Below are 14,391 nucleotides of genomic sequence, written 5' to 3' on the forward strand. Positions count from 1 at the left end.
CAAAGCAGTCTTATACATTACATATTGGGGGAGGGGGGGAGCACACACATTATGCCTATGATTTTGCCATCAGCCAGGAGACACAGAAACAAAGAAAAACATGAAAAAGAAAAATAGTTCCGGGAGCCTGCAAACACTGGCTCCCAATCTTCCTGGTTAATCCCAAATATTTCCAAGATTTTTTGGAACTTTTTGTTGTTGTTATCCTCAAAAATTCCCAGATATATTTGGGACGCCAAATATACCCCCAAAATGCCGATATGGTTTTTTTGGGGGGTATATTTTCAGTTTGGTTTCAACTGAATGCACATCCCTAGTCACACTTCCATTGACAGAGGTTACTTCTGAATCTATGAAACAGCCTTATACCAAGTAAGACTATTGGTCCATCTAGGTCAATATTGTCTTTTCTGTATAGCATCATCACTCCAGGGTCTCAGTTGTTGTCCAGCATCACTTGCCTGAAAATCCTTTCACTATCTGGAACTGCTAGGGATCGGATCTAGGAAGTTCTGCTTGCAAAGTTAGTGTTCTGCCACTGAGCCATGCCCCCTACCATCCTGCTTATCATGAGCCATGCCCCCTACCATCACACACATTTCTTGCCATAGCCAGTATTGTGGCTTTTCTAATGAGTCTACAGAAAAGTGCAGCAGCACTAAAGGGAGTGGGGAATAACTACCCACTAACAGTGAAAAAATGTATGACAAATCTATTTTGGAAAACATATACAATCGCATAGAAGAAATATATGCATCAGGAACAAGAAAATCCAATAGCTACTTGCAAGAAAATGTAAATGAGAAAGTTACAAAAGAGGAACTGAATGGCATCAGCCACAAATTTAAAAAGCTGGAAGCTTTACGTATAATATATACTACAGCTGCTAGCAGGACGTTTCGAATTATCTTCTTCAGATAGATGTTATTATTTTCTTCAGATATAAATGTGCTTCTTTCTTTCTTGCATGAAGCCACCAATCAAATGAAGAGCTTAAGATACCAGTTTCTCACTAGCAGGTTCACCCAATGCAAGATCACAGCTGTACTGGTTAGAGCCCTGGGGAAAGTTAGGTTCAAATCTGTACATATCATGGAACTCACTGAGTAGGATTGCCAGGTCCTTCTTTGCCACCAGTGGGAAATTTTTGGGGCGGAGCCTGAGGAGGGCGGGACTTCAGTGCCATAGAGTTCAATTGCCAAAGCGGCCATTTTCTCCAGGGGAACTGATCTCTATCGGCTGGAGATCAGTTGTAATAGAAGGAGATCTCCAGCTAGTACCTGGAGGTTGGCAACCCTATCACTGAGTGACCCTTTCAACCTTAACCTACCTCATAGGGTTGTTGTGAGGATAAAATGGAAGAAGGGATATCGTGTAGGACTGCCAAACAGGTACCTTTCAGTGCTAGAACCATTCTACATCTTAAGAACATAAGATCCCTGCTGGATCAGACCAGTGGTCGAACTGTCCAGCAACCTGTCTCACACAACGACCAACCAGTTACTCTGGAGGCCACGGCAAAGCATAGTGGCTGAGGCCTTTCCCTGATGTTGCTTCCTGACCATGCTATTCAGAGGTTTACTGGCTCTGATCATGGAGGTTCCCTTTAGTCACCATGGCTAGTAGCGACTGATAGATTTATCCTCTGTGTATCTGTCTAATCCCCTTTTAAAACCATCACTATATCCTCTGGTAGTGAATTCCACATTTTAATCACTTGTTGTGTAACAAATCTTACCACTCTCTTGATAAGATGTGGCTATTTAGAGAAATTACAATTTAGAAAAATTAGCAAGCATCTCCTTGATCCATTACGAACGACAAATGCTAAAGAGCCTTAAGTGTATATTATCATTGTCGCAATGATGGAGGCCAGATACATTTTTAGATGTATTACTTTGTATTTGCAAACATTTTAGAATATTGTGGAGCTTAAAATATTTTTTCTAACAATTACGAGGGTAGTGGTGGAATTGTTCTGCAGGAATGTATGCCAACAAATTATATGTTATAACCCTTACCTTTACGTGCAAGAAGATTTCGGTGTCCGCACACACTTGCATGTGTACATGTGCATACACACAGTATTGTGTTTACTGAATGATTGGCTTAAGGGGGGGGGGGAGAACCGCTGGCAGGAAAACACAAAAGTACACCCTGTCAACCTTGTCCCCAAATACGAACATGCTGCACAATCAGAACATAAATTCTAGCCTCCAGAGTTGCTGCCGCAGGGAAAAGAGTCCTTTACATAGGAAAATACTGCTCAAAAGTTTAACTCAATAATTAGCAGCTGGAGTCTTCTGTTGATGAGCAGCTGAGGCTATTCATCAGCAGGAGAATCTGAATTAGCCACATCTGGGTGCTGAGTTGGCCTTTTTCATCCATTGATATTTTTACTTTGCCAGTGTAAATTTAACATATTTCAGTGCAGTATTGTCCTTGAGTGTGTGTGTGTTTTTTTTTTTTTAATTGTGGAACATTTCCTCTTACCTTTCCACTGTCCTGACAACAAAAATCTGTCTTGTTTTTCAGTCTGTCATTAAAGACAGCAATGAGGGGTTTCCACAACTTCTAGAGGAAAGAAGGCCTTTGGGAGTACCATTAAAGCTTTCTGTGTGGCTTCATAGCGGGAAACGAAAGGAATGTGAAGCACTGGTCCAAGATTAAACACTCCCTGTCAAACTGTGTGTGATGCTAGGAGATCTATGAATGGATCTCCCATTCAGCTGTGAAAAAACATGGTGATCCCAAGTATAGATTGATGAGCTGGGAAAGGGGGAGTTGATCTCCCCTCAGTACTGTTTCCCCTAGTGAATACAGTCACCCCAGGCTGCTTTAAGCCTCGATGGGAGGAGAAACTGGAAGAAGACACAATATATGTAGCTGCATTTCCCCCCTGCCAGGACTTAAAGCAACCTCAGGCAGTGGGGCATTTTCAGTCAGAAAACTGGAGTAGGAGGAATGTTGAACTACTTCCTTTCCCAACACAATCTATACTCTTCACCATTTTGCAACAAAATTGCATGACCTCTGATGCACGTGGCCGTTCTTGGTTACGAACTCTGCTGAATGCGCAAGCTTATCCATGTATATTTTAGAGGTGTAACTTTTTTAGCATGGGATAGTCTTGGGAAAGTGGTCTGAAAATACATACAATCAAAGTCTGTGTGGGGGGTATTGTGCTGCATTTACATTACTGTGTAACATGTAAAAGTGACTTGCCAATCTGGAGATGTGTAAGTTTAGCTCTAGAAATCCTTCATCCCCACATGACAGCCTGATTTTCAGTAAACCCCCCCCCTCTGTATTTTTGGCAACCAAACCCTTACTTTGAACTTTTTGTTTATTCAGAATCTGGGGTGGGAAAATAAGCAATCCACGCTCCTCTGACAATGGAGAGTTTGGACTGAGAATTGGACAAGACCCCCCTCCCCCCAATCTGCTTCTGTTCTCTGCAGCCCAAGCTCTACGATGGGGTGGTGGGTGTGTAGGTGGGAAAATCAGGTTTCTCCTCCCCTCAAGTTCTCAATTTTGGGGTAGAGGGAAGAAACAAATCCTTTCTCAGCAGATTGCTGTCAACCTGGGCAGCAGAGAACAGAAGCAGATCGCTCCTGTTCTGCAACCCTAACGGTCTGCCCATTTTGTAGGCTGTGGGTGGAGAGAGAGAAAAACGCAGAGGCTTATTTCATCTCCACCTGAAACTGACAGAATGGGCTGGAGAGAGTAGGAGTGATCCACTCCTAAATTGACTGTGGGGGTGGATGGGAAAAGACACCAATTGCTTCTGTTCTCCCTACCTTAAGCTTCCTCTTCTTTTCCAAGGGCCTAGAAGGCAAGGAGACATTTGGATGGTCATATGCAAAACAGACTGACAATCTCCGTTCATTTCAGTAGAGAGTTGGCTTTTGATCCCTCCCTTCAAACATCCTGCCATGTTCCTGCAAGGCAGGGATTCTCTCTGTAGGAAGTTTGGGAGGCAGTTGGCAGCCATTAAAGTTGTTCATTGGGAACTGAACAGATGGGGCGTTCGACAGCTGAACACATTCACCACGAAATTCATGGCATCGATACACCATACATATATTGTAGATTTCATGTCCTGAGCTGCAATCGACAGATGTAAAAATGTCATGTTTCCAGACTCAGGGTGCCTTGGACTATATGGTTATTAACAATTCTAATACTGCCTGTAAAGTCATTCAGTGAAGGGTCCAAGGGAATATGGCTTATATGTTCCTGGCTGCCAGACATTCCCCTTCTTCCCAATTTAAGGATTGCTAAAGTATGTGAAGAGGGGCAAGTGTTGGTTTTTGGATGATATATATGGACTCCAATTTCTGCTCAGGTATAAAAACCCTACAGGTGTCTTGGGCAAACCATTTATGGCCTCAAAGCTCCATCTCTGTTAATTTAATGAATTGCCGAGTCAAGCCATTAGTCTTTCTAGCTCAGTTATGTCTATTCTTACTGACAATTACTCTCCTAGTACAGTCAGAGAGCCATCCTTCCCTATCTGCTATCCAAGATCTTTTTGGGTGGAAATACCAGAGGCTGAACCTGGGATCTCTTGCATGCAAACTCTAAGCTTGGGACACTACCTGAACCATGGCCTCCCAAGGTAAATATCTACAGTAAATAATTTCTGTAAAGCACTGTGCACACTTTAAAACATGGGCCTTCAACCTTTTACACTTAAAGAGCCAAACTATATCAAAATTTGGACCAAGAGCTCAACAAAGAGCCATTTAAGAAAGCTCGTTTGTAATATACAACTTAACCTTCTTGGTAATTAACATACTGATTGAAATCCATGAAGTTTCTGCAGTCAAAACACTAGTTGTTGCAAGTCTTTTACTATGAAGTAGCACACACAAGGTATCACTATAATAAATAAACAGTTGAGCACACAGCACAATTGGTTTAGCATTGGCATAGATCTGTGTGCGGGTCACACTTGGATTATTGGTTCCAGTTCACTTCCTTCATTTCCCATGTGCAAAGAATACCTAAGAAGCCCTTTAGTCCCAAGTAAACTTTTGAATTCCATTCCTGTCACTTACTGGTTATTCTAGCATCCCACCAAACCCTCCAATACACCATAAAAATTATTTTCTTTTTAAGAGAACCATATTTGGTACTGTGTGTATGTAAAGTACTGTCCAGTAGCAGCCAATTTATGGCAGTCCAATAGGGCTTTCAAGGTGACTGATTAAGCAGAGGTGGTTTGCCATTGCCTTCCTCTTAAAGCCTTCCTCGGTGGTCTCACATCCAAGTACCAACCCTGCTTAGCTTCTGAGATCTGACAATCTATACTATACCACTCCGTATCCCATTTGGTTCTGTTCTGAGCCACATATGGTTCTAGAGCCATAGGTTTCAGCCCCCTGCTGTAAAAGGTATGAATAATTATAGGGGTGGCTTACACTGCAAGTCTGTATTTCAGCCAGCCAGTTTGACCTACTCCGTGTCACTTAGGTAGTTACAACGTGACAGGGATAATTCTAATTTTACCTGAAAAGGGTATTTCCTTCTTACCTCCCCCCAATTCCCATTCCACAAAGTGTCATTGGAGGTATAGTGTGCTGGAAAAAAAACACAGCTTTTTTGTGTGTGTAGTAGAAGAGCTTTGAGAAAATAACAATTCATCAAGAGCACAGACGGTTGATTTAGAACCTAATAGGTATTAACACACTATTTTCCCCAAGCTTCGCTCCTGATATTGATAATGCGTTATCTCTGCCAAGCCTCCCCTCTTGATAACACGTTATCTTTGTCAAGCCAAGCCCGTGATAAAATCTTATTTTTCACTCAGTGCTTACTTTGATAAAATGTTATTTCCATTTGGCAAAAAAAAAAAAAAGGTGGGGGAATGTTTCTTTTAAAGGAGAGAATGTTTCTTTTAAAGAGTTTTCTTTTCACTGGAGTTGTGCATTTCCCAGGTCATGAAAAGAAGGTTACAAAATAAAGTGGAGTCAGAACAGGGAAAAGGTAGTGGCTGCTTGGAAGTAAGAAAATAATAGGGCATCTAGTTACTTCTCCTTGGTTTCAGCAGTTGGATCTAACTTCTGTTAAGCAAATGAGGAGTTCCAAAAACTGTTCAGTCTTGAAATTAATCATAGTATTTCAGAAAGAATTTGTATTTTGAGAGGAACATAGGTCTCTCTAGCCAATCCAATCAGTCATTTTCTGGAACTATATTTAAGATTCCAAATAATTGTTTCATTGTTTCTACCACTTGCCTGTTTCCAGGCAAAGATGTGGATTCCGTTAAGTATATCTGTTTTAACACCTCTGCATTTCATCTGATGTTCATGTTGGTATCCCTCTATTCTGTTGAGTACCTAATGTTGTATCACACACCTGATGTTTCCAGCAGACTGCAAATAATGGGAATTGTAATTGTTTGCAGTTGTTCCTTTTGTTGTTGTTGTTGTTGTTGTTGATACCATCTTCGGTTTAAAGTTTAACTTAGTTGCAAAAGCATTAATTTCATGGAATTCTTGGCAGAAAGTTTCTGGAAACCTTGTGCTCCCCCCACCAATAGGGTTGCCAGGTTTTTCTTGGCCACCGGTGGGAGGTTTTTGGGGCAGAGCCTGGGTTATTGTAATTTGTAGGGTGTAAGCATTGTATAAAGCATGAAATTATCAATATTGTAACGCCCTTGATAGATCTATGGTGCAGCCTCATTTGAAATATTGTGTTCAGTTCTGGTCACCATATCTCAAAAAACGGAGCTGGAAAAAGTTCAGAAGAAGGCAGTCCAGTTTCCTCATAGGTGGGATATGACGGAGATTTATTAAAAATATGCATTGGGTGGAGAAAGCGGAGAGCGAGATGTTATTCTTCATGGAACACAGGGGCACCCAATGAAGTTGATGGGCAATAAATTCAGGACAGGCAAAAGGAAACACTTCTTAATGCAATGAGTAATTAAATTGTGGAATTGACTGCCTGCAGACATAGTAACCGCACAGGCATTATGCATAATTTATGTTATTTGTGTCTGTGTATAAAAGATTGTTTTATCAACTCACAAAACTGAAAATGCATACATTTTTTCAGTTAAAAAAATTATATAATGAAACAGAAAATGGCATGAAAATAAGAATCATGGGTTAGGCTCAACAAAAGAAAAGTTGAAATGCAGCAGGGATTTTCAAGTGGAGGCAGCAGGAATGAGAGATTCAAGATCATCCTAAATTGCAATATTAACTATTTTATGTGCAGCATCAGGCCTTACGCGTCCTAGCTTGCAAAAGCTTATCTACAGGAAGATTGGGACCTAACTTTAAAATAGGAGGGATTTTCATAAGAGGTTTATGACTTCCTATTTGTTTTGTTATAGATTTGTAGTAGGTATGGTATCAGATTTCTGACCTGAAAGAATAGTTAGTTCTCAAACCCCTCCCTCAAAAATCTCACTTAAAGGAGGGAGAGCTAGTGTTGCCAATGTAGTCTACCAGTATTGGCTGCAGCTTGTTCAGTAAACCACAAAAAGAATATTTGGAGTGTGGAAGGACAAAGAGTAACATGCCTAATAGAAGATTCACCATGCATAGTATTCTGTGCCTCTTTGTATAACCAAATGACTCACACTACCTTCCACATCCCATTCACTGCCTCCATCACCAACTTTCTGTTCAGTAGGAGAGCATTTGGGCATCCTTGAATGCGGTTATGGGCATGTATGCAAGGTCCAGTGGCTGGGGAATATTCATCTAAACAACCCATTCGAAGAGAAACACAACCTATCTAATACTTTCCAAAAAACAAACACTGAAACATAAATAGACTAAAGCTGCAGCTTTTCTTGAGCTTGGATTGGAATAATGAGTGGAGGGACATTGTCATTAGAGGAACAGTTAATGCACAGATCCAACATGCGGCATTAGGGTCCTCTCTTAGTGGAAATGCAATCCACCCAGGTCTATACTGATTAAGAACATAAGACGAGCCCTGCTGGATCAGACCAGTGGTCTATCTAGTTTAGCATCTTGGTTACTACATCAGGCAACCAGTTGCCATGGAGGGTCAACAAACAAGGCTTAGCGGCCAAGGCCTTCTGATGCTGCCTTCTAGCACTGACATTCAGAGGTTTGCTGCCTCTGTATATGGAGATGAAGATGCCCTGGCTCACCTTGGATTCAACATTAATATCCACATTGTGCTTAATTGCCACGTAAAATACCGTAAGTATTTTCTGTTCACAGCCTGCCACACAGATCAGTTATCTGAACCTCCTGTCTAACATGAGAAATGGCAGCCTTTGTGTGTGTGTGTGTGTTGCGAGGTGTGTGGAATTTTGGAGAACAGAGTTTGAGGGTTATGAATATGGGACACATGGGATGATCTATAAACTAATTAAGCATGGATTACTTAAAGCCAGTTTTAATGCTAGAGAACAGCATGTTCAAACTTGTTAATTGGTTTGTGCAGCTAATAGTTGAAATCCTAGTCCCTTTATAGTCAAAAGCCAGTTTGGATATTACTGTCAATGGATCAGTATTTTATAATCCCGTAGCTTTGTTTGAGTGTGTGTGTAATGGTTTCCCAGTGTTTCAACAATAAGTGTGCCAATGACATGTACCATCAAATATCAGAATCATAGGAGGGAGCAATGTGTTAGTTGGGAAGCCTGGCGAAATGGGAACTAGACGAGTTTATATCAAAAGTGCCAATCTAACAAGTCAAGCTTTAAATGTCATCCTTACCGTCACATTGTTCCTTTCCCTTTGTCTTCCTTGTCTCACATTTTATCGGGCAGGGGCCATTTACTCCACTGCACCTATCTATGGCAATATATAAATAATAGTCTTCCATAGATCTTGTGTACATTTCTTTATTATTGTTTTTTCCAACTAGAGAGCTTCCTTAATTGCTTTGTTGAAGTGGGGCATGACATTGGGGCAGCCAGACATACTCATTGGTTAGCTGGTGTGATGCACGCTGAAATAATGTGCTGGTTTTAATCCAGTTTGGCAGAAAAGGACCTTCATACTATCTGGCGTATCATCATGGCTGCCAGTGCTTTAAGTTTTGATTGAGACAACTTCAGAAGACCTGAGCTTGCATAGGTGGATCTTCCACTAAGGCACCAGTTTTCAGGGCAAAGGAATTAAACTGGGTTCTTACTCTTCCTTCTTCCTTTACATTTGCAAGCATTTCCAGAAGTTTACATCTCTCAGAGAGAGAGGATTGTCTTGTTTACAGCGCAGGCATCTGGAGAAAATTGCTCAGCTTCATTCAACAGCCCTATCGGCTGCTGTCAAAACAGCTCATCAAGCTGCATTCTCTAATTCCAGCTGTTTTACTTTGGAGCGATTTATAAACTTATTGTAGCATTTGGGGATATAAAAACTTTCAGTGGGCACGGGTAATGAGAGTCTTAGCAAGCCTGTGATCGTTGCATGGAGACACGGGCATTAGAGGATCAAATGGTTAGTAAAAAGCAGCCTCCTTTGAGCTACTGACATTCATATGAACAGCTTTGGAGCCAGGAATCAGTAGGTGATGGGATTGGCAGCCAACAAAATCTGAAACGATGAGTCTGTACTCACAAACTGAACATTTCCCCTTATCTCAACCCATGGGTGATATTAGATGTTTGTAAACCTTTTATAGATGCTTATCTGTAGACTTGCCACCATTGTTATTATATATTTTTTATTTATTTCTGTTTGGGGAGTGCAAATAATTTTTTTAAAAATAAATAAAAATAATTTCCTCAGAAATTATCTCTGAGTGGGATCAAAGAAAAACCGGATATGTCACACTGGATCTCTTTATTGTTTTTCATTGCTTGTGGCCAAAATGATCCCTGTCAAAGAAAAGGACTAAAACCACTGTGTCTCGCCTTGTGCCTTAAGGTTCACGAAGCGAGTTCTTTGGAGAAACTGCCTAGGCCTGTGTAGTACACAGTGTACTACACACATGCTCTGGAGCAGATTTCATTGCATTGCAATCTGGGAATCTCCTGACCATCCTAATTCCAGTTTGTCACATAGATACACATTCAGAATTTTCATGGCAAAAGGTGATTTTATTCACTTCCTTTTTCTTCTCATAGCAGCTGTTCACATAATGAAGGCCCTCCTCATGCTTTGAGAACAGAGGAGCTACGGTACTTTAGCCATATGTCTGATGGTTTCCCTTTAAGACTTTTATTCACATAAGGGAGAAAAAAAACTTTAATGGGTGTCTGTATGCATCAGACACCCTGCTTTAAAAGATCTTAAACTGAGTGTTGCACAAGGTCATTCATAATCCTTATGGCATAACTGTGCGGAAACCATGTTTCATGGTGGTTTTCCCTTTCAAAAACTTGAGCACTAGAACAATACATTTTAACCCAGGGAAATCTTCGCATGAAGTATATCATGAGTATGAGCTGCTCTGAATGTTCTCCTGTTTCAATTTTTGGGGCGTGAGAGACAAAAATGTGGTTTAAAAATCAAATGTCTGCCTTTTCCCCTATCCTAAATTGTGGTCTTCCTGGATCTGTCATGAAGACAGTTTCTGCAAAGCAGAAATTCCAAGGTTCCAAGTTCTCATTTGGTTTTCAGTTTTAGTACAGACTTTTTTTTTTAATTACAGAAGAGATATGCTTTATATTCCCCTCTGAAACGTTTGCACTGATTATATTGCTCTGTTTGGACATAGTTCTCCTTTGTGAACAGACTGGATTCTTCTGTCTAAACCCTCATGGGCAATAACACACCTGGAACAGGCAATGGAATTCTCTTCCTCTGGGCACATTTCATCTAATTACATATCTAGGCTAGTTGCTTATGAGTCTGTTTTTAAGCAACGATAATTGGTCCCTCGCTTGCTATATCGATTGTGAGAATCGTGTGATACAAATCGTGTGGATCCTGAAACCTTTAGCATCATGATCGGAGGAGTATTGGGAACAGAATATGTCTATGCTTATCTATTTCGTGCAGTTTTGTAACAGATTCCCTCCTTCCTTGATAATGCATCTATAGCAAGAACAGTGTTTGAATAAGTACCTATTTGTATTGGATTATGATTAAATGTCTCTGAAGTCATTGCAAGCAATAACCTCTTATCTTATAGACCTTGGCATGAAACTAAATAGTTAGGCCAAATACCAGCATTTTGCAAGTTTTGCACCTCCTCATGTTCATGCATCCTACATACTCTGAGCTCCTATCCTCGTGAGGGTTTTATATGTCAGAAAGTGCACACCTGGGGGAGCTTTTCCCTGCTACCTTAGCTGCCTCCATTCTGAAATTTGAAAGGCTGGAAAAAAGCATCTCACTCCTACAGCCGCTTCTTACTTAACTGGTATCAAATATTGTAATCATAGTTCAATGGTACATTTTATTTCTCCTTTTCTGCAACGTCAGTGGAGTCTGAAAGCAAAACTTCTCTAGGCTATTTTTCACATTGCTTCCCCCCCCCTCCATGGTATTAATTCCCCTATGGCAGGATACAGGTAAAATGCAATGTGTGTGAGCATAAGCATCCATCCCTGCCATTATTCATGGTACAATGTGTGTATTCGGAACATAATAGGCAGCTATCAGAAAGAGATCCTGTCCCTTCTTTATTCTCAGCGTCTTTAATTTCAGAATACAGAGAACTAAAAGAGCAGTAGAACATTTCTCCAGATGCAAGTTTTCATAATATTTAACACTACAGATACTGCTTAGAATCTGTATAGGAGGGATGAAGATGATGAGTTTGCAAAAGGAGGGCATTTGGCCTAAATAATCAATTTCAAGCCAGGCAATTACATGCAGTTATATTTTGCAACCCCCAGGTGAGCCATCATTTCCTCTCAGCTTAACCTGCCTCACAAGGTTGTTATGAGGACAAAATGGAAAATAAAGAACAACTTCTTGGATTAAAGGCAGGATTTTAAAAACGAAAGAAATCTGCCATGCAGGAGTAAGATGGAAATGGTTGTTTTCATGAAGCGTCACTTCCAAAGAAAGTCATATACGTTCTTCACACAGCTGATTTATATTGGCAGAATAGTTGCTGGCCTAAATGAAAGTACCACTCTTGACTGAGTCATGTCACAGGAATTGTGTGCCTGCTGTTCCCTGCTACTTCATGAAACACCACTCCAGTGAGAAACGATGTGGAAAGAGTAGATGGGTGGAAAGATCCTTCATCTCTCCGTCATATATTCTCTGATGTTGGTGTGATTCTTCCCACACAGATCTTCCACATGATTTCTCTGACTTTATTTTGCCAGAGGGCTGGAACATGGAGCCAGCACTGTAGCAGGTGACCACACCCCTAAGAAACCATAGTTTGCATTCTTTGTGCATTACCTTGGTATGTGTGTGTGTTAAGTGCCATCAAGTCACTTCCTACTCATGGCGACCCTTTGAATCAAAGTCCTCCAAAATATCTTATCTTTGACAGCCTTGCTCAGGTCTTGCAAATTGAGGGCTGTGGCTTCCTTTATTGAGTCCATCCATCTCTTGTTGGGTCTTCCTCTTTTCCTGCTGCCCCCCCCCCTCCACTTTTCCTAGCATGACCGTCTTTTCCAGTGACTCTTGTCGTCTCATGACGTGACCAAAATATGATAGCCTCAGTTTAGTCATTTTAGCTTCTAGGGTCAGTTCAGGCTTGATTTGATCTATAACCCACTGATTTGTTTTTTTGGCAATCCACGGTATCCGTAACTCTCCTCCAACACCACATTTCAAAGGAGTCTACTTTCTTCCTGTCACCTTGGTATAAAACGGGACAAAAACATGAGCGTGTTTTGGAAGCTATTGGAGGAAAAGTTTATCTTTGCTTATCTGGAGCATAAATGCTAAGCTGAACTAATAAATATCTGTTGTTGTCCCATTCCCCCTTGCAGATGGGAAGCCAGTGTCACTGTCTCCAATTGAATCTCAGCCCCACAGCCCTCGTTACACAGCCACAAGTCAACGAGAAAGAGAGAGCCTGGAAGTACGCATGCGGGAAGTGGAAGAGGAAAACCGGGCGCTTCGCAAACAGCTTAGTCTGGTGCAGAGCCGGAGCTTGTCCCATCGTCGCGGCAACCACTCAAAAACTTACTCTATGGAGGAGGGGACTGGCGACAGCGAGAGCCTGCGGGCTGGCATCGTGGCGGGAAACAGCTCCGAGTGTGGACAACAGCCGGCAGTGGAGAAGTGTGAGGTAGGTAGATTATTTTCCCATCCGAAGCCACTCTTCTGGAAGTGTGTTTGGTCCTGGGTGGTCTTCCTTCCCTATGCCCACAACGTGCCAGATGTAAGCAACCTGTTGTTTGGGACAGTGTCAGCTACTTTGAGGGCACTGCTAATAGCCACAGCAAAAGAGAGTGTGAACATGAAGAAGAAAAAGAAGAGTTGGTTTTTATATGCTGACTTTCTCTTCCACTAAAGGCAGAATCAAACCAGCTTACAGTCACCATCCCTTCCCCTCCCCACAACAGACACCCTGTGAGGTAGGTGAGGCTGAGAGAGCATGACTTGCCCAAGGTCACCCAGCTGGCTTCGTGTGTAGGAGTGGGGAAGCAAATCCAGTTTACCAGATTAGCCTCTGCCTCTCATGTGGAGGAGTGGGGAATCAAACCCGGTTCTGCAGATCAGGCTCCACTGCTCCAAACTACTTCTCTTAACCACGACACATATTTGTAGATGCAAGTCAATGTTTGTGGATGCAAGTCAGATGCAGAAGGAATGGCAGGTAGTTAGGGGCAGCCACAGTGAGGGCATGTTAAAGACTGGAGATGTTACTGGGATCTTTGGCAAGTTGCCTTTTGGTAACACTCAGCTTTTGCTGTGTAGCAAACTTTTTATTTATTTTTTGCCAACTCCTGGTACATAAGATCTTCTTTTATGGATGGAAGAAGTACCATGGACTTTCTGCTTGCAAAGCAGACCATGGTTACTGGATAATGCAATGTGTTAGGTGATATACAGTTTGTATTAGGAAAGTTGGAAGCTGTACAGAATCCATAATAGTTGTGTAAAAAGAGATGAGAAGGCCTTTAAGTACAGCTAGGAAATGAATGTGTTATTAAGGAAAATATGACGTTTTACAAAGTGGGTCAAAAGAAGTTGCAGTTAGTGTAGGAAGATGATGGTGTTTAAGGACAGTGTCCAAACCTGGTCATATCCTTTATGTTGCCTACAGCACTGTGAGGTCTAATGAGAAGATTTTTGAAGCTGAACTACTCATTACCTAAACATTTACAAAGTATGCTGTGCCTTGGGCACCCCATTCAGCCCTCATCCTCAGGGCTTCAGTTGCAAAATGAGACCATCTACTTTTTATAGGGCTGTTGTGGAAGCCAATAAAATATGTGAACTAGTTTGCACAATTCAGAGTTCTCGCTCTTGCCTTTGAAACCCTAAATGGCTTGATGCCAGGGGACCTGAAGGACCATCTCCTCCC

General features: G+C 41.5%; 1 protein-coding gene across 2 annotated transcripts in view; it reads left to right on the top strand.

Annotated features, from left to right (window-relative positions):
• The window catches only part of LARGE1 (LARGE xylosyl- and glucuronyltransferase 1), a 307,843-nt gene that overhangs the window by 38,619 nt on the left and 254,833 nt on the right, over positions 1-14,391 (top strand). For both annotated transcript variants that reach the window (XM_056845910.1, XM_056845911.1), the window contains exon 2: positions 12,848-13,149. In XM_056845910.1, coding sequence (XP_056701888.1) covers positions 12,848-13,149 — 302 coding nt within the window. The remainder of the gene's footprint in view (positions 1-12,847; positions 13,150-14,391) is intronic.

The sequence above is a fragment of the Euleptes europaea genome, chromosome 3 (assembly GCF_029931775.1).
Source record: "Euleptes europaea isolate rEulEur1 chromosome 3, rEulEur1.hap1, whole genome shotgun sequence".
Classification (NCBI taxonomy): domain Eukaryota; kingdom Metazoa; phylum Chordata; class Lepidosauria; order Squamata; family Sphaerodactylidae; genus Euleptes; species Euleptes europaea.